General features: G+C 44.6%; 1 protein-coding gene across 1 annotated transcript in view; it reads left to right on the top strand.

Annotated features, from left to right (window-relative positions):
• LOC306786465 (protein sidekick-2-like) overlaps positions 1 to 17,251 on the top strand; it is a gene marked incomplete at both ends in the record, with an annotated part of 75,322 nt that extends 58,071 nt beyond the window's left edge. The window contains 28 exons of the mRNA XM_079281242.1: positions 348 to 463; positions 625 to 820; positions 921 to 1,019; positions 1,132 to 1,323; positions 2,685 to 2,806; positions 2,985 to 3,094; positions 3,436 to 3,586; positions 4,767 to 5,004; positions 5,092 to 5,207; positions 5,352 to 5,541; positions 5,757 to 5,855; positions 6,032 to 6,226; positions 6,317 to 6,518; positions 6,621 to 6,724; positions 6,956 to 7,026; positions 7,122 to 7,257; positions 7,444 to 7,500; positions 7,940 to 8,041; positions 8,153 to 8,268; positions 8,389 to 8,575; positions 10,079 to 10,216; positions 10,850 to 11,011; positions 11,132 to 11,257; positions 11,345 to 11,509; positions 11,599 to 11,739; positions 12,891 to 13,035; positions 15,423 to 15,552; positions 16,841 to 17,251. Of these exons, the coding sequence (XP_079137368.1) occupies positions 348 to 463; positions 625 to 820; positions 921 to 1,019; positions 1,132 to 1,323; positions 2,685 to 2,806; positions 2,985 to 3,094; positions 3,436 to 3,586; positions 4,767 to 5,004; positions 5,092 to 5,207; positions 5,352 to 5,541; positions 5,757 to 5,855; positions 6,032 to 6,226; positions 6,317 to 6,518; positions 6,621 to 6,724; positions 6,956 to 7,026; positions 7,122 to 7,257; positions 7,444 to 7,500; positions 7,940 to 8,041; positions 8,153 to 8,268; positions 8,389 to 8,575; positions 10,079 to 10,216; positions 10,850 to 11,011; positions 11,132 to 11,257; positions 11,345 to 11,509; positions 11,599 to 11,739; positions 12,891 to 13,035; positions 15,423 to 15,552; positions 16,841 to 17,251 (4,217 nt within the window). The remainder of the gene's footprint in view (positions 1 to 347; positions 464 to 624; positions 821 to 920; positions 1,020 to 1,131; positions 1,324 to 2,684; positions 2,807 to 2,984; positions 3,095 to 3,435; positions 3,587 to 4,766; positions 5,005 to 5,091; positions 5,208 to 5,351; positions 5,542 to 5,756; positions 5,856 to 6,031; positions 6,227 to 6,316; positions 6,519 to 6,620; positions 6,725 to 6,955; positions 7,027 to 7,121; positions 7,258 to 7,443; positions 7,501 to 7,939; positions 8,042 to 8,152; positions 8,269 to 8,388; positions 8,576 to 10,078; positions 10,217 to 10,849; positions 11,012 to 11,131; positions 11,258 to 11,344; positions 11,510 to 11,598; positions 11,740 to 12,890; positions 13,036 to 15,422; positions 15,553 to 16,840) is intronic.
• Between the last annotated feature and the right edge of the window lie 3,238 nt (positions 17,252 to 20,489).

Raw genomic sequence — 20,489 nt, 5'->3', positions numbered from 1 at the left:
ATTTTTTAATTCCTTTAACTTGTATATAAAGCTTTGAAAGGCTAAACACAATCACATATCTCAAAATACCTGTCATGTTAAATCCACTCCAGATTCCATCATTTCTGAAGCATCTGAAGTAAGTTTTAATCATCCAGCAAAAAGAAACTGACATAAATAGAAGCTGGTATCATCAAATGAGCCCAAATATTAAAAAAAGGCTTCAGCCTGATTCTCACGCTCTAAACAAGGCTCATCTGAAAGTGCCTCTTGTACATTTTTACGTTTTTTTTTTTTCTTTCCCTATCTCATCACTATTCTCTTCTATCTCTCTGTCTCTCTGCTTTTTACTCCCTCGTCTGGATCAGTGCCCACTGTGCCACCAGGAAATGTACAAGCCGAGGCTGTCAACTCCACCACAGTGCGTTTTACCTGGAGTGCCCCAAGCCCTCAGTTTATCAATGGAATCAACCAGGGATATAAGGTGAGCAGCCCCTTTCTGTCAGCTGGTGCACTCTAGTGGTCGGAGCAAGAGGAGGACACTGAAGGCAAAATCTCATCGCGTAGTCTGAAAGCCAAATCGTCTCAATGATTCATGAATTTACCAAATGAGTTTTGATTCGACTTTTTACCTTAATAATCCAGCTGTTGGCGTGGGAACTCAATCGTGCGAACGAGGTCGCTGTGACGACGGTGCGTCCCAACTTCCAGGACAGTGTTCATGTCGGTTACATCTCTAGCCTGAAAAAGTTCACAGAATACTACTCCTCTGTATTGTGCTTCACTACCCCTGGAGATGGCCCCCGCAGCCCGCCTCAGCGGTTACGCACCCATGAGGACAGTAAGTTTTCCCATTCAAGATAGGATATGGTATTTGCAGATCATTACGTGTCAGGCTGTTGTTCAGTCCGTTTACTGCCTGTTTTATTATTTTTTTACAGCCCCTGGTGCTGTGGGACACCTGAGCTTCACTGATATCTTGGACACCTCACTAAAGGTCAGCTGGAAGGAGCCACAAGAGAAAAACGGTGTTCTCACAGGTAACCATCAAAGATAATTATGTAACGTTAACATGTCTCCAATTCTGTCTCTGAGGCACCATTCAGAGGTTACTGTGAAACACTAATATTTGGAATTTGCCTCTTCCTCCAGGCTATCGCATCTCCTGGGAGGAGTTCAACAGGACCAATACTCGAGTCACACATTATCTGCCCAACCTTACTCAGGAGTACAAGGTGACAGGGCTCACTGCCCTCACCACTTACACCATCCAGGTCGCAGCCATGACGGCCAAGGGCCAGGGCCAGCTCTCTGCCTCCACTATTTCTTCTGGTGTACCACCAGGTGAGTGTTCAACTATTTGACTTAAAAGCTAGGGCTGGTAATCTTCGAAATATTTTTTTTGAAATTTCCATTACCAATAAAATAAACAAATGCTCTGACAAAAAAAAAAGAAGAAAAAAAAATCTCATTTCATTCAGGCTGAAGGGACGGGCTGTGAGGCTTGCTGTCAAGTGTCAAACTCCGGGGCTGAAAAATGAAGCCAACGCGGAAGTGCCAAAAACTGCAGTTCCTCAAATGGCCACTTGATGCTGGCATCAAAAGCCAGTCAATCCCTTTAGACCCCCATGTTAAAATGCCCAACTTTACGGCACAAATAAACGGGTTTAAAGCCAGGTGCTAAAAACTATTTTGGTCTCTGTAGATAATATCCCCGTTCATTACAACTGTACGGGGGGTGAACTCACCCGTGGCCACTTTGGGTGCCATCTCAGGTTGCTAATCACTTGGGCCTACTTCAGCTCGACAAACGATCCACATCTTTGCCTATTTTGGATTAGCCAGTGTCGTCACTGCCAAGCCGGAGCCCATGGATGTATGAAGAGAATTGGATACAGTGTTTGAGGCGGCGCCCCATTAATTTCCATGAAACTTGCTCAGCGACTCATGAAAAATGAAAAATTTCGCTTCCGCATCCATTGGGTCCAAAGTGCAAGCACACCAGCATTTCCTCTAACTCAGCCTTCTAGACCTCGGCCCATTCACATGAACGGAGGAAGGAAAATGATTTTGGATTTGGCTTTTCGTGCATTTTAACTTTTAGGATCGAATGATTTTATTGAGCGCTCTTCAAGTGTTCGTACAGTTAATTTACCTGAAAATAACTTTATCTGCCGATTAACGGCTGTCCGTTTCCCAATGTAAGTCTATGGGAAAAAAAAATTTTGGGCCATCACTTGACGGACCTGGAAATTGTAATTCCACCGATTGGCCATTTTACAAAATTTTCTTCAAATCCTGGTGCTCTTCCTGGGGGCTTGCCGAAGCCACTCACTTTGACCTTCATACCAGCTCTTAAGAAACCTATGAGTGACGTCACGGAGACTACGTTTATATTGTATAGTCTGTAGTAGCCAACTTGGCGAATTTTTCGCTAGATTTAGCACATTTTGGAGCTAGTAGGCTGCTAGCACCACTGGCCTGAGTTTTTCAGTTGGATCATTTTTTTTAATCTAGGGTACTCTTGCTAGTTTCTCAAGATTACCAACCCTAGCTTTAAGTGTAATTTATCAGTACTTCAAGTCTCCACTGAAAGGGCTACAACCACGTACTATGACTCAACCGATTTCTACACAGCTATCTCTAAAAGCAGTGATATTTGTGAAGTTTATTTTATTCTGTCTTTCCTCCATTCCCTTTGACAGAGTTGCCCGGCCCTCCAACCAATTTAGCCATCTCCAACATCGGCCCTCGCTCTGTCACCCTGCAGTTTAAACCCGGTTATGATGGCAAGACATCCATTTCCCGTTGGCACATTGAAGCCCAGGTAAGATGCTTCATATCTATTTTAACATAATGACTGCAGTCTGGGTTTTTTTCATTTGCAAGTTGTTTGATCTTAATGATATCTTGATGTCTTAATATCGGTGTACAGGTTTTTCAACACCAGTTGATTTTTTGTATTTGTTCTGCTGATATCCCCCCATTCTCTCTGTGCATTTCAGATTGGCATAATAGGAGAAAACGAAGAGTGGTTGGTGGTTCATCAGCTGGCTAATGAACCTGATGCTAGATCACTGGAGGTCCTGGACTTGAACCCCTATACCTTCTACAGGTAAGCACACACGAACACATGCATGTAAACAGGTGCTGTATATGAAATAAAGGCCAAGATCTTGCACACCTGTCTAAAAATGATGAAAGTGTTACAAAGTGAAAAATCGGCTAAAATATCCAGAATAGTGTTGGAATTATTTTCTTTATTTCTCTAAACATAAGTAGATCTTCTTCTCTGCTACTACAATGACCTAGTTTCCTTTTGGGTGTCATGAAAACTCTATCCAATCTAATGTTAAGTAATTTAATGTAATCCTGTCTCATATTACCAGCATATCTTGACTAAACACCCATTTTTAGATGATTTATCCACCATCAGCCGGTTTATTTTTGCCCCAGGTTCAGAATGCGTCAGGTGAACATTGTTGGCACCAGTCCTCCCAGTCAGCCCTCCAGAAAGATTGAAACCCTGCAGGCCCCTCCAGACATCTCCCCCGCCAATGTCACGCTGCGCACAGCCAGTGAGACCAGCCTGTGGCTTCGCTGGGTGGTAAGTTGTTGTTTTTTTCTTTTCTCGTTGGTGGAAAATCATGTTAGGACTCAATTGGTAAAAAAAAAAAAGACCTTGGGGTATTAATTGGATACAACATTGATAAGAAAATCTTTGTCAAATCAGCTTTAGGCAATTTCACTTTGCCCATTCAAATCACAATATTTTTTCATATATTAAAAAGTTTTACATTAAATGATGACTTTCTCTATGACAGTTGGCTTCAACTCAACTGACTCACAAGCATCTCTCTTGTCACCAAACTTTAATTTAGAATTTTGGCACGGTTCATTGTGTACTTTCTTTTGTTTTTTTGTACATTAAATGTTGCTTCTTCCTTCTTCTATAAATGTGTTCTTGTACTCTGCATGCACTCCGTCCTTGATTATTGCTGCTTCCTGCGTCAGCACTTGGCCAGTTTATTGTTTGCTACATCTGTCCATTATCACCACTGTGCCAGTCCCTGAGCTCTGCCAGGCAGTGAGAGACAGAGGCGAGATACTGCTGCAGCTCCTGCGCGATTATAAAGAGTGCATGTCATCTGGAGCCAACAAACAGCGTGATGTCAGCTGTGTGATAGGACTCCTCGAATGTTTGACAAAGCTCAATGGTTGCTACGTGTTTCAAAATGATGTGTTGAACTAAAGTAAAACGTTGTCGAGGCTGCATATATTTCAGTAATACCAGCACTGACGTACATTTTGTATGTCGTATTTAGGCAGGTACATTCGCTTATCATGCTCAATCATCATGGTGTAGTACATACTAAAAACAGGATGGTCTAGTGGCTGAGTGACCATAAGAGTGTTTGCAAACACCCAGAAAACACACTTAAAGCACAACAGTTATTTCATTATTAATGAATCACTCAAACCTGCACCTATGCCTTTCAAGAACTAAATTCCCTGTTATGTGTTGGGATTATATTATTATTGATTTAACAGATAAATGTGCAATTAGTTTTTGGACAATGGAGCATTGCCGCATTTTATTAAAGCCACTTAGTATTAAGTGCTGAGAGGGCTTAGCTTCTCTTCCCATATTAATGCCTCTCAGCTGTTGTAAAGTCACTGTGAAGTACAGCCTCTACTGGCTTATTGCTTCATTATGCACTCACTTATCAAGTCATATTGATTTTGCTTGAACTGGGGGGAGTATAAACAAAAACAAATCCTCTCAGCCTCTTCCAGAGTGGGAGTACAATGGGAATCCAGATCTCGTCGGCTACCGGGTCCAATACTCTAAAGCCGGGTCTAAAGGGGGCGTCCTCTCCCATGTCATCATGGACCGACTGGAGAGGGAGTTCACTATCGAGGACCTGGAGGAGTGGACGGAATATGTGGTCAGAGTTCAGGCCATCAATGGTATCGGTTCTGGGCCTTGGAGCCAGCCAGTCCACGGCAGGACCAGGGAGTCTGGTGAGGAAGGAAATATGTGCGTACACATGCCGAACGCATACATGCAGGTGAAGTGTGCTGAGCTCCATCCTTTGTTTCTTACTGTAGTACCCTCCAGCGGTCCCACCAACGTGTCGGCTTTCGCCACCACCTCCAGCAGCATCCTGGTGCGATGGGGGGAAGTCCCCGAGACGGACCGCAATGGACTCATCCTAGGGTACAAGGTCAGAAGTCTCTCCATGATCTCTAGTTGAGAATAATATGTAGTAAGAGCATCAATTCGTTGCAACATTAGAACAAAAGCATACTTAATTCCTCATCACCTGAAAAGTCATCGAACGATGTAACATTCCCTGTGTGTATTTCAGGTTGTGTATAAGGAGAAGGACTCGGACACAGCTCCCGACTTCTGGGCAGTGGAGGGCAACACCACCCACAGTGTCCAGCTGAGTGGTCTGGGCAAGTACGTCCTGTATGAGATCCAGGTGCTAGCCTTCACACGCATCGGAGACGGAAGGAGCAGCTCGCCGACCATTTTAGAGAGGACCCTGGATGATGGTAAAGATATCCACCTTACCCACCGATGTCATCTTGTTGTTATCTTTGAAATTGTTTAATTCTCTGAACAAGTGAAACTCAGATAATTTCACCGTTTCTTTTCCAGCAAATGATTGAATGTTCTGCCTTATTACACCTTGTGTAGATAAACAAGCTATAGAAAGTCAGTTTTTTTCTCGCTTGATTTGTCATTTTATAAATTGTACGTATGACAGTACCGGGCCCTCCAGTCGGCATCCTTTTCCCAGAAGTCAGAACCACCTCAGTCAGGCTCATCTGGCAACCTCCTGCACAGCCCAATGGCATCATCCTTGGTGAGTTTGCAATTTACAGACTTTCATCCGTAACCTTAGATATTATCATGAGAGAAAGTATTTTTGCTCCTGTGCTTCCCCTAAAAAAAGAAACATTCAATATTGTTTGATTTTTGTACTGCAGCCGAAATTGTTCTCTTGAGACTTCATATCGATACGAGCTTTTCCTTTTTTAGCCTATCAGATCACGTACAGAAGAAACTCTTCCAACAGCAACGCCGCCACCGTAGACGTGCTTAGCCCCAGCGCACGACAGTACACGGCGGCTGGGCTGAAACCAGAAATGGTTTACATTTACCGCCTCACAGCTCAGACGCGGAAGGGTTGGGGTGAGGCCGCTGAGGCTTTGGTGGTGACCACAGAAAAGAGAGGTAAAATACCGCAGCCGTTTCAATTATTCACCTCGAAATTTTAAGTTTGAGCGTGACTATGAATGTGTGTGTGTGTGTGTGCTCCTTCAGCCCGACCCCAACCCACGAGCAGCCCCGTAGTGCCTCAAGAGGAAGTTCAGGCTCGCAGAGTGCTGTTGTCATGGGAACCAGGCAGCGACGGCCTGTCCCCCGTTCGCTACTACACGGTCCAGTACAGAGAGCTGCCGGACAGCAACTGGACCGTCCACTCTGCCTCCGTCCGGCACGAGACACAATCCTACATAGTGGATAGGTAAATGTCCACTTTTAAAGCAGGTTTCAGTCAGAGAACAGGAATCGAGTCGGGCAGAATATACGCTGTACGTGACGCACGTCTTTCTTTGTCTCTTTGAAGGTTGAAGCCTTTCACTTCGTACCAGTTCCGTGTAAAAGCCACGAATGACATTGGAGACAGTGAATACAGCCAGGAGAGCGAGGCCATCACTACACTACAGGACGGTAAGGTCGTGCGAACCGTCGGTTTTCTGTTCAGTTGTACAAGAACGCTTTTGTGATTGACTCAACATGCCTGAACATCAATGTTTGGATTTTGGATTTCCACAGCGAGTGCTTTACGCCAACACTGCGTGTGTTTACTCTCACGCTGTTCTCCAGCAGACTGTTTGATTTATACATATCGCTCTGTTCAGCTGTGTTGGTTTGCTCACACCAACATTGTTTTTCCTCTAGCCCCAGACAAAGCCCCATCAATTCTGTCTCTTACACCTCACACCACCACATCTGTACTGGTCCGTTGGCAGGTATACGCCGTTTCAATTCATTGGCACTTTGTGAATGTCAGGAGGAATTAGTTTGTTAAGTATTTGGGCATTAAGCAAACCTATTCTCTTTGTAGCCTCCCTCTGAGGATCACATCAACGGAGTCCTTTTGGGCTTCAGGGTCAGGTACCGGGAGTTACACTACGACCGGCTACGCAGCTTCACTGTCCGCACAGTTAACAGTCCCTCTGTCAACTGGGCTGATCTCACCGGTGAGTTTGCTTTTTCACTGCTTACCCATCAACGACGTCTGGTTATATGCAGAAAGTGGTGCTACCCGGAGTCTTAAATGTTCTTACTTTTACATCCATGTAAGTCAGCTGATTATGCCACTCCTTCCCAACCCTGTGATCTACCCTTGTTTCCCCAACCCTGCCCATCCTCGATCCAAACTCCAGCTCCTTACAGCATCAGGAACTTGAGTGAATCCTCGCTCACCCAATATGAACTGGACAGTAAGTCTTCTATCCTCCTTATGACTCTCTTCCGTAACTCTCCATCTGTCACATGCAAGCATGCCATTTGTATAATAATTTATAGCATCTGCGCTTTGCGCCATCCTCCCACTCAGCCATATATCCGCTTCGGGGCCGCCGCTGATTCTTAAGATGTGGATGTGACTTAGTTCTCTCTGAGCTGTCTTGTCATTATTTCAGTGTGTTTTCTTTCTTATTAATCGCTGACAAATCCTTCCCCGTGTCCCCTCATCAACACCGTCTTTTCATCACTTCGCCTTACAATGCCACCCCTTGGTCTTCTTGTTCAATTTGTGATGTTGTCTTGTCAACGGGCATCATCACTATGACTGTGTGTCTCTCTGGAGGAACTTCTTTTTTGCTCTTTTATCTTAACTGTTCGATTATAATGCTGCTGCTATGGGTTCTCTGCTCGCAGATTTGAGCAAACACAAACGCTACGAGATCCGTCTCAGTGTGTATAACGCTGTGGGGGAGGGTCCCAGCAGCGCGCCGCAGGAAGTGTTTGTTGGAGAGGCGGGTAAGTTTCTTCTCTCACTGTGTAGCATGTGCCTTTCAACTTCACTTCTTGGCTGTTAAGTCAGTCATATGGAACGTATATAAAAAGTGATTACACTCTGCTCCATTCTAGTCCCGACATCCCCTCCCCAAAATGTGGTGGTCCAGTCCTCAACAGCCACACAGCTGGATGTCACATGGGACCCTCCTCCTCTGGAGGCTCAGAATGGGGACATCCAGGGTTACAAGGTATCAGAAATGCATCTCTTTTTTTCTGCTTTACACATGGGAATGGTGGAACTTACATCACGTCCTTCTTATTTCTATATTTTCATTGAAAAAGTCTGAACTCTTTTATTCTGTGCGCAGATCTATTTCTGGGAGTTTCAGCTCCAGAATGAGACGGAGCGCCTGCGAACTCTGTTCCTGCCGGAGCTCGGGGTGAAGCTTAAAAACCTGACAGGCTACACCACCTACATGATTAGTGTGGCAGCCTTTAATGCTGCAGGGGACGGGCCCCGCTCCCTGTCCACCAGAGGGCGCACTCAGCAAGCAGGTGAGTGGCGCTAAATCCAGATGTGTTTGAGGAGATCAAAGTGATTGTTCAAAAGAGCAGGGCATATATCTTGCTGCATAGATATTCTGCCACCACCATGTAGCATTTGACAGTTCTGTCTGTTTTAATACTCCTCTGCCTTTCCTCACTTCGTCATCTGCACAATGATACTCACTCTCAATATTCTATGGCGCTCAAGTGCTTGTGTGGAGTAGTATCTCAAAGTTGGCCTTCTCTTCCGTCACAAAAGGTGCCGACAAAAGAGTATTTTTGTCTTGAGTCACTGCAAACTGGAACTGCAGTATGGCAGCTTTAAGACAAAAAAAAATGTAAGACTCACTCCTCCTATTCACCAAGAAATAGAACATTTCCACTAAAGAGTTTAGTTTGGTCCTGTGAGATAAAGTAGAAAGTGAGCCGAGTGTTCCTGGCCCCTTAATCCAGGACAAGCCACGAGGGTGGCGGAGGAGCAATGAATACAGAGTGCGGGGGACACATGTAGATTCTGTTTTTTTTTGGCTGCAACGATACACAAAGAAGTCTGTGTTTACTCGCTAGCGAGAGTCCCTCCTCTGCGGTTTCAGCACAAAAATGGTTTACAGTGTCGATTTCGTGTGTCTTTTCCGCCCCCTTCAAGGCTGTGACATTGGCGAGGGGTACAAAGTGCTGAGAACTTAAAAAAAAAAACACAGCCAGGAATTTTGGCTCTCTGTGCCACAGGGTACTGGGAAGTGAGCCAGCACAAGCTTTTGTGAATTTTATGCAGAACTGTGGCGTAAACCTGACACTTAGCCGGGTTAGCTGGGTTGGGTCAGCAGGCAAAAATTCTCACAGCTCTCGATCTCGGTCGCAGAATGATTTTGCGCTCGAATGTTGACTTCCAGTTAGATCGACTCATCTGCTTAAACAGCGGTAGCATTTTTTCGTTCTGGTATTGATCTGAGCCGTACACCATTGTACCTGTTTTTACAAGCATGAAGCATTGTATTATTCATGCGCTGGTAAAGAACAATGAACAATGAAACCGCTCTCATTTTTACTCTCCTAGTATTTCTGCTTGCGGTCATCTAGCGTATAGAGGACTTTATTTTCTCTCTTTTCTGAATACATCAGATTGCCTGCTGCAGGCTGGTAGTGCTGCCTTTGGAGTTCCCTGTCATATTGGCCTAAATCGACTTTTGTTGCTCGTGTTTGGAGCAAATGGAGAAAGTATCTGCTGTTGAAAATGTGCTAAATTGCAATCTATGAAAACTCACATTTGCTACTGAAGAGGAACGTCAAGAATGAATGACTTAAAGATTGCTTAACTTCACAGTGCTTGCTGTAAATGCGACACTAACCCGAACCCTGCAACACTGAGAAATTACAAATGTTTTCATGAACATGCACTCCAAAGTGGCATATCCAGGTAGCTGCTGTATTTAATGGGTTGCCTGCGTAAAGAGATCCAACTTTCATCACTTCCTTTCTATCTTTTTTTTTTTTTTCCCCTCCAACCAACAGCACCCAGTGCTCCCAGCTTCATCCACTTCAGTGAATTGACCACCACTTCGGTCAACGTGTCCTGGGGAGAGCCCAAGCAGGCCAACGGCATCATCGAGGGCTACCGCCTGGTTTATGAGCCCTGCACTCCAGTCGATGGTGAGAAACTGTGCCTGGAGAGCCTAATAACTCCGCCGTGCCTTGACATTCCTCGGCTGGCTTTCTCAGACTGTGATTTACAACCTCTTGCCTAGTTCCCATATTCTTAAGCTCATGCTCTAATCTGTTCCAGGTGAGTGTAGGCCCTGCAGTAACGTATATGGCATAGCTGATAAAATATGTTGGCGCTGATGAGACTTTGCACAGCTTCCTCTCTCGCCGAGAGAAACATGGGTAATAGCTGGCTAAATGTGGTTGCCTGGACCAGATTGTCAAGTAATTGGGAGCAGAGGTGGAATGCTGAGATGAGGCGGCTGTGGTCCCTCGGCTGTCCGCTAATGGACCCAGAGCTAAGCCGAACAGAGCAGTTAAGACAGGGAATATCAATTGGTGTGTTACAAAAAGATCCTGGTGTCTCTATCTGGATATCTAGAGGGCTGCTGGATAATAGACCTTTTCTGTTATATATGCAAAGATATGCATGTCTCTGATCTCTGTCTGTGTAGTCTTGTAACTCGTCTGTGTGACTCTGTGTCTGTTCATTTTGCAAAAAGCTTTGCTGTTTGTCGCTTGTAGAAAGCAGCATCTAGAGTCTTAGTGTTTCCTGTACAGACTCCTCTGCTCGCACTCCAGGTGTCAGTAAGATAGTGACAGTAGATGTGAAAGGCAGTGCTCCCCTGTGGATGAAGATCAAAGACCTGTCTGATGGCGCCACCTACAACTATCGCATTCGGGCCAAAACCCTCACATATGGCCCCGAGGTAGAGGCCAACATTACTACTGGGCCTGGAGAAGGTGGGAATCTCTAAACCTGTGACGCATTACTGCTTTTGTTCTGATATCCATGCCAGTAATAACGTCTTAAGAAGCAAAGAGACCATTTTTATAACTATCGGCCATTTTTGTCCTCCCAAGGAGCCCCCGGCCCTCCTGGAGAACCCTTTATTTCTCGGTATGGCACGGCCCTCACATTGCATTGGACCAGCGGCGATCAAGGCCGTGCGCCCATCATGCGATACGTCATCGAGGCCAGACCCTCTGGTTAGCCACATACATCAACAGGTTTTTTTGGCTTCCTGTACCTCAACTAGTATTTCCTATTCATATATTTTCCCATCTTGCCTGTAGACGAAGGATTGTGGGATATCCTTATCAAAGATATTCCGAAAGAAGTGACATCCTACACACTCAACCTTGACATGCTGCGAGAAGGGGTCACCTATGACTTTCGAGTAATTGCAGTCAATGACTATGGCTATGGATCTCCCAGCGCCCCCTCCCCCTCTATATCAGGTACTTTAATCTGAAAAAGAATGCCATGACGTGTCGACAAAACAATATTTGTTTTTGTTGTTTGTTTATTAATTATTTGTTGTCTTCAGCCCAGAAAGTGTCTCCGTTCTACGAGGAGTGGTGGTTCCTGGTGGTGATCGCCCTGGTGGGCCTCATCTTCATCCTCCTCCTTGTTTTTATCCTCATCATCCGAGGCCAGAGTAAGAAATACACCAAGAAAACAGATTCAGGTAGGAAACGCGTCTGTCTGCTAAACTCGCTGCTTATGTCTCAGTTTCTCTTTTATAATTCTGCAACTTAAGCTGTTGACTGGAATGTGTCTTCCCTTTGGACAGCTCTCCTGAGAATTGCATTTCAACGATTGCACATCCAATGTCTATTTTAGAAAATGGGATGCTGAAGGCTCACACAATTAGACAAATTACCCTGCTTCTCTTTACATTGTTTGGCTGACAGGGGAAAGATGAAAGTAAAGGCTGCCGGAGAAACAGCTGGCATAGGCAGGTGGATAAACATTGTTGTTCATGTTTAACTGCAGCGAGGATCAATACTGGGATGAATGGCTTGGCAGTGGTTTAATGCTTAGGTCATTAGTCAGACAGAGAGTAATTATATAACGACAGCAGAAGCGGCTCTCCCACCACTGTATCAAGAAGCCGATTTTCATGACTGTGAATTATCCTAGGTGACATTTCTGCTCCTAGAAACTCTGAATCAGAGTTCAAACCCAAACACATAAGTGAATCAATGTTCGTGGAGTTAATACTTCACATTATGGTTGGCAAGTTATCACGGTGAGGGCATCTGGGGCTCATCTTTTAGAAGTGGTCTAGTCACCCAGCAGTACTGGAGATGGGCAGAGTGGCGAGACTGGAAGGAGAGACTTTTGGGGGGGGGGGCGAAAGTGAAGGGTCAGCTCAAGCCTTCCGAAAGCCTGTTGTAATTGACTTTTTAGCGTAGTCAGCATTTAGCGAGGTGCCAGGGTTACCAGGGTCAGTAAACAGGGCTTGGTGAGAGCAGTTCAGATAAGGACTGTGTTTGTCCGGGCCCACGGAGAGTAGCCCCTTTCGTCCCCTCCCCAATTTTCTCAGCCATGAAGCTGATCTGTATGTTTGTTTTGCTGGAGGCCATGACTGGACAGTTGGCCTGACTGATGTCAGAAACATGTACATTGAGGGTGTGATCAATTAAAGTTCTGCTCATGAGTTGTTTTCCTGTTAAAAAAAGAACTCCATGCAAGTTCAAGCCTTGTACTTGAATGCGATTGTGTCGTGTTCGACTCATCCTTACCACTGAAATTGGGTCTAGATTTGACTGGAGATCACAAATCACTCATTTCCTTCCACAACCCACACAGTGTCGTCCTCATACCCCTGTCCAGGCAACCACTCCAACTGCACAGCTCTGCCTCTGACCCACGGGGAGATGGTGCGCCTTGATGAGGGTCGCTTCCCAGCCCTGGAGCTCAACAACAGAGGCCTCTCCGTGAAGAACTCCTTTTGCCGCAAGAACGGCATCTACACACGGTCAGTCGCTGACAATCAACAACGGTGCTCTGCTGACTGTTGCACACATTCCACCGATGTTTCTCTTTCTGATACGTGTCGCTTATGTTACAGACGGGAATTAATAATGTAGTTGCATGTCTTCCCCCCGCTTCCCTCACAATAGTCTGTCAGTCTTGAGAGAGCAAACCGAGCCTCGAGGAGCCCAGCTGTGGATTTGAGCCTCCTTCCGCTCCCCTGGTTGATATTCAGTGTTTGTGTGAAGCAACAATTTATATTAGGGGGCAGCACAATACCAGCTAATTAGCATTCATGAGATTCTGCATTGCTCTTTGTCTGTCCATCACCGCTTCAGACAAAGGGGGCTTATGGGTCAGAGCCGTCCATTTTATTTTGGTCTCCAGCCCAGACTTTCTCTCGAGTGCAGTGCTGTGAGAGCCGTCTCAACACAAAGTACACCACCGTTGGTATGAGAACGTGTCCTTCCACCAGTCAGCAGGACTTTGACAGGCCGGCTCTTTGATAATGTTTCGGTAAACATTAGATAAGGGGAGTTTACACAACCTGCAGCACAAGAAGCAAATGGAATGTCCTGGTCACAAATAATTGGTGATAGGGTGGATGGTCATGCGGTCGTGTCGGGGGATGGGAGTCCAGAGTCTGCTTCTTGTCCCAGCCACAAAAAGAAAAGTTGTTGTTTTTTGCACAGTATGGTGGAATGTGCTAGAAGGGGTGCATTTAGGGCAGTGGAATCCGTGCTGTTTTCTCCTTGACCAAGGGGGCCCGAGAAGGGGATCAAAGGGTCTTGAGTTGCTCCGTCTCTTTTGAAGAGATCCAATCTAGTACTGTACTCTCTGCTAATGATCTGTGGACCGAGGAGGAAGAGTGGGAGGGCTCCCTACGGGATATTTGAAGGGGTGAGGGAAAGAGGGATGAAATAGACGGATAAGGCAATGGGGAAAAAAATACAGTGCTGCTAAATAATTCAAAGCTCACTGCCGGCATTCTGGAGTGTGATCGGTAGCAGGATCCATTGCCCCTCCCCTACGCTCACGTGGCCCCGTCCTTTTAATGTCTGACTCAACCATGTCTGAATTCTAAGTAGTTGGTTGGGATTTTTTTTTTTCACAGTCCGCCCCCTCACATCACCCCCTTTAACCCAGAGGAGCTGTCTCTTTGTGGTGTCAACCCTTTCATGGTCGTTGTCATGTTCTGTCTCCTAAGCTTCCTGTTCTTGGCATTCCCAGTGATTTAGCTCCCGCATATATCTCAGAAGATATTAATTTTTATTTGAGAGGCCGTCAGGGTTCTCTGCTTTATGCTTTAATATTACACTTGACATCGCAGTGTTTTATGCCTGTCTTTTCTGCCCCCACATACAACGTTTTTCATTTCAGATCATTTAAACATCTACTTTCATGTCATGCCGAGTTTATAAAATGCTCGAGTCTTTTTCTAAAACCGACCGGGCAAACTCTTCTCTTAATGCTGCGTCAGCCCACTGAGCCCACTGATGTAGCTCGGTGATGTGAGGGGTAGTGGTCCAGTATTTTTGCCCTCTGACCATCCAATTCAATCCCAGCAGACCATGAACACAGCGTAGTCATTACTGCAGAAGAAGAAAAATAATTGTCTTCACAGATGTTTCTCTCTGCTTCACTTTATGGACTTAACGACTGGAGATAAAAGAAGCACGCAGTCTTTTACTTGACCTATGCTCATAAAAGAACTCAGGGCCACGCTTAGTTACACAGCGTTCCTGCAGGTGGTCTAAATCTCTGACTGACTCAATATGTGCAGCCACTCAGTTCTAATCACCACAAGGAATCCTTTCATGAAGATGCTCATATGTTTTCATACAGGATCCCGTGTGTGCGTTGCATGGCGGTTGACGTGAGCTGAACTCGGCTCGCTGGCAAAGCTCCTAACTGACACAGAAGGAAATGGCAAAAGAAGAATAAGACCAATATGAGTCCAGGAAATGCATAAAAAAACGTTCTACGCTTGTCTGAACTAAGCGATCGTTTTCATTTTCATGATCAATGACTCAACGCTGATTCTGTGCATATTGAACTCACTGAAGCCCCTGTGGGATGTGAAGCATCTTCATTTTTATGTCTCTGTGTCGGCTAAGAAACATGAGGCAGTAATTCCAGTTCGAAGTATTTTGCTGTCGTCCATTAGTCATTAGAATGGTGTCAGTCGCAGGAGGGACGAGGTGTTTTATGTTTACTCAAACGTTTTCTCAAAGAGGAGAGAGCTTGAGAAAACTGTTTGAGTTCCCCAAAAGGAACAATAATGATTGTCAAATGAAATATTTTCTTAATAGAACCATTAGCTCTCTCTCAGCTCTGCTTTCTATCTCTCACAGACACTCTTTCTCCGTCTCATTTACTCCATTTGTCCAGGTCTCCACCAAGACCCAGTCCTGGAAGCCTGCACTACTCAGATGAGGACGTCAGCACGAAGTACAACGACCTGATCCCGGCAGAGAGCAGCAGTCTGACCGAGAAACCCTCTGAGATATCCGACTCTCAGGTAAGCACTGACCCTGGCTTGCAGCCTATGTCCATACTCCAGGTCTGGAATAGGAAATGAACTTAAATTAGAAAGTAAAATTCAGCTGTTTCAATTTCTCACAGTCTTCCAGGGCAGAGTCGTAACCTTTCCAAACTCTTGCATCACTTTTACTTTTGTCACATTCACTGTCCGTCTTCTTGATAAGCTCCTCTCTTTTTTTGTCATAATCACTGCTTTTCTAGACGCAAAAACGAGATGTCTGTCTCATTATGAAGTGGAATATCTGAAAACGACAGTCTCCTCAAGTGGATGACTTCGAAATTAAATATCCTCCGTTTGACATGACTGGATCTGACTTTTAATACTGATTTCTCCCATGGGAAGCAAGTACGGGGCCAATTCTCATGTCTCGCGTGTCTTGAAATGTCTTCACAACTAATTAATTTTCCTCAAACAGGAAATGTTGTATTAATCTTGGCTGTTGGGTCTCCGCTCAGTATGTGTGTGTTGGAATAGGGAGGTCCAGTGAGGGGACGGGGAGGTTAGAAGTGATGAGGAGCTGATTGTAGCAGTTTGTGAACATCTGTCTTTCCCACACTCGCGCCAGTTCTCCCTGGCCAATTTAACTTGTACCTGCAGTCAAAACATTGTTCAACCCGGTTTGAACAAACGCTGCTCTCGTGGGAGACACAAACTGATCTTTTCCTTATGCATGGCCTCCCAGTGTTTACCTGCCACTTGGGCAAATAAATGGCGCTTCAACATCTGTTAAGCTGTGGTGTCTCAATAGAGCAGTAGACGGGGCAGCCACTTGTCAGGCACACAAATGTGCCGAGCCTGTAATGTTTTCTGTGAGCGAAATTTGCTCTTTTTTTCTTTCTAAACTCTTTGTGTTTCTCGGCCAGTTCAGTGTGCTGGAAGGGCGACATGATTCACCCACGCAAACATTGTAACTTACCAGACTGAAGGTTTTATGATCACAGCAGAAGCAAATGAATCCTGTAAACATTGTCTTTGTCCAATTCTAGGTCACTTGTGTGTACACTTATCACTTCTGTGCTCCGCAGAGGTATGAGCTCCTGTGTTTGTGAAAGATGCTCAATAGAAGTGACCATCTGCCCCGTAGAGTTGCACACGGATTAATAGATTTCCAGTTGTCTCTCAATAGACATATCCTGCTGTGTTATGACCCAGTTTTGTGCTGTATTAGAATTAGCCTTGATTTGATAGCATGGCAATTTCGCCGTCTCTTCAGTAAACATCACATCATACGTCTTCTAAACTCTTTTCCCTGATTGGCTCGCAGGGCAGCGACAGCGAATACGAGATGGATCAGAGCCGGCAGAAGACCCACTCTTTCGTCAACCACTACATCAGCGACCCCACCTACTACAACTCGTGGCGGCGGCAGCAGAAGGGCGTCTCTCGTCCGCCCGCATACGGCTACTCCCAGCCTGAGCCCCTTGTGGAGCAGGAGTCACGGCAGCATCCACCACCTGTGCCCCCTCTGCCCCCTCTCCTCCCCCAGAGCGCCCCGTCCCCACAGCCCCAGTGCCAGGGCCAGGACACTCTTTTCAGGTCTAAGGGAAGCCGGACTCCCACCCCCTCCCTGCTGTCCTCTGAACCCCCCAGCCAGCACAGCACCCTCTACCGCCCCCCCAGCAGCCTGGGATGTGCCGCTCAGGCACCTACCGCGGGCTTCTCCTCTTTTGTTTGACACACAGCTCTCCTTCCAATGACAACAAGACCCTGCGGACGAGTCTTTGATTTTGTTGGTTTATTTGTATTTTGCTCTTTTTTTGTCTATTTGACAGAGTTGTTACTCAATATTAAGCATTGCCGGCATCTTGAATAGCGTTTTCTCCTCTGTGAAGAGTGTGTGCGAATGATCGTGCGTAGCCCGTGTGACTGGTTAGTCGATGTGACATGTACTTTATGAAAAGACAATCATTTGAAAGTTTTCATGCGTCGCTTAAGTCAATTTATTTGAGGGTACAACCATATGAACAAGGAAGTACAGAACCCGAGGTTCTGAAAAAAAAGAACCTTGTTTTAAAAACACTGTATTATTGTTTAATATGAGAGCTTTATGAAAAAACAACCACCTTAGAACCATATAGAGTGTGGACCACGTGGCTTGCTGAGACTGGACAATGGGGGAAAAAACAACTGATGGAATAATGTGATTTTCAGGCAAAGGACGAACTGATAGTGAGAAATGGACTCTGACTTTGGCGCTTGTGGTCACTGTGGCCCTCGGCTGCATTTGACCCTCTCACTCTGCCTAAACACTGTTGGATCTGCATTATGTGTGTTTACTATTATGTACTTGTCTCATATTGTTTACCAGATATTTATATCAGTCAGCTTCTAGCTAAGCATTTTCAGAACATCACCATAGTGACAATGTTATGAATCACATTAAAGCATTGTGGCACCTTTATAGTAGTGTGGGGAATGTGTTGATTGTGTGCTGGTACTCATGTCAGTAGATGTACACGCTAAGACAATTGTTTTGTAATGTGCATCCATTTTCTCTTTTTGTTGTGACAGAATATGACCGAGGACCAAAAGCACAAATCTTGTTGGTTCAAATTATTCTATCCCATCACAACCACATAACAATATGCTATTAATAGCTGTCAAAGAAGAACTATCTTTAAGCGGGTTACTGCGACATAAAGAACACTGAACAAACTGAAAACTCTTCACGCTTTTTTTGAAGAATGTGTTCCATTGACAGGACGACAAAAAACAAGAGATGAATCTTACAGAGTAAACATTCAAAATAAGAAAGATGATGTCATGTGTTTGTTCATGAGGCTGGAGAAGAGGTCCGCCTGATGGTGTATCTGTTGTTTATTTAATCAACTTCATTTAATGATTGACAGCAACAGGACACAAGTATTGTACATGAAATACATCAACAAGGATCGTCACGTGAGATAATATGTGTTCAACATGTTACAGTGTAACATAGCATTGATATGATGACTGAAAATGTGTTTCATGCTCACTGTACAAACGTATGCATATGATACGATAAGATGTTTTCTATGAGTCTTTTTGATTATGCTGGTTCTGTACAGCAGTTGAATGGGACGTTGCTGTGCTGGAGTTGGACCCATAGTGTATACAATTAGACAGTCACTCCAAATTATCATCTGTCAAATTTCCAATGTGAACATCACTGTATACATCATGAAGGCAACATTATGGACCTATTCATGGTGGCTCTCTACAATAAATTATTCTATTTTGTAATGGCTTTTTCTTCATGCCTCACATGCATGTTTTAGAATATAATACAGAAAAATGTAAATTGGCAAATAAGACGGGTGACTTATAATTCTGACATTTGAGAGAGTGGTAAAGCTTTGAAACACTGGTACGAACCAATTAATTTAAGGGAAATATAAACCATATCAGACCCTGCAGACAACTATTATATTATACACAGACAGTCGTAAGTAGACCTATTTACATGGTCTGAAAGACAATGTGCTTATAGGTGACACTTGATCCTACAGTGCCAAAATGACCTGATTTGCTCAAGCACAACAGAGACGTAATTGGGATGCATAAGCTCGTGAGTTACAGGGAAGAATATGAAGAAGAATCGGATCTGGTGCAAGCGAGCTGTAAAGCTGGGGCAGAGTGGGAGAGTGTGCCTGGGTAATCTCCTTATTTCAGCCCAGAAAACATTGATCTTAAGCAAGGCAAAGGGGGGGAGGACCAGAGGGATCAGGCTGGAAGGTTTTAAGGGAAAAGTGAAAGACGAGTCAAGGGTACAGTTTGTTTGTGTTGGACCATATTTACCCTTTACTTTTATTTTAAAAAAGAAACACATGGAAGTGTAAATCTCTCTGACAGATTTATAACTTTGCATAAGGGGATGGATAATTTATTATAATGGAAATGACTTTACTTAAAGGTGCAAGATCTGAGATTAGGTGCATTTCAATTGCCTCTCAACGGCTCTCAACATGTCAGCGGAGAGCCGGCCGCTGACAGATAACGGTGCTAACAGCACTAACGGTGCAAACTACATCGAAAGTGCTGACAGAGCAAACAGTGTTTACCTGTTGGGGAGCCAGAGGGTGCGTGCTACGCTTCGGTAATGACGCTGATGGTCGAGACAACGTCATCAGCTGTAACCACCTTATGAGAGCAGTGCAGAGCGCCGGCCGTGAGCTAACCAGTGGGGCACGCTCATGTGCACCAACATGCACTAAAATGCCTACGTCAACAAAGCAAGGAGAAGCTCGGAAAACAACACACGCAGAGGGAGAGCTACTTCATTCTCTGCTTAGGCAGACATAACTCTACTCTGTCTTTACATAAACAATATTGTTTTGCTGCTAATGTTAAAAATGTTGAATACAGCTAATTTCAAGGGGTGACATTACAATGACATGAAAAAGTCAATCTGAAAGGTTTTCTTTAAAGGAACAGTGTGTAACATTTAGGATAATTAATAGGCAGAAATGGAATAAAATAATAATAAGCATAATTATGTTTCCATTAGTATATAATGACCTGAAACTGAGAATTATTATGTATTATTTAGCTTAGAAAAAGTCATTCATAGGGTTGTCTTCCACAGAGTCCACCATCTTGCACTGCGTTTCTACAGCAGCCCAGAAGGGACAAACACTGGCTCTATGAGAGCCGTTGGCATTTTTGCATTACCTAAACGTGGGGATGGCTAACGAAACTCAGTATTAAACGGGCTCTGGATTACTAAAAATTGAAGTATTAATAAGCTCTGACATTACTTGGGCTTTTTATTAGTACTTTTGAATGTTTTCTTGTAATTTAATACCACACATAATATAATATTATCGAGCATATCCACTGCTTCCTCTATCAGGCTGGTCTCCTTATAACTACACAGAAAGCTAAGACACAAGCAACTACGCTCATTACTGTTATTGCAATAAAACATTCCATGT

The sequence above is a fragment of the Melanostigma gelatinosum genome (genome assembly GCF_949748355.1).
Source record: "Melanostigma gelatinosum genome assembly, chromosome: 13".
In the NCBI taxonomy this organism is placed as follows: domain Eukaryota; kingdom Metazoa; phylum Chordata; class Actinopteri; order Perciformes; family Zoarcidae; genus Melanostigma; species Melanostigma gelatinosum.
Note: the sequence above shows the minus strand (reverse complement) of the source record. Positions and strands in the feature narration are given on the sequence as shown.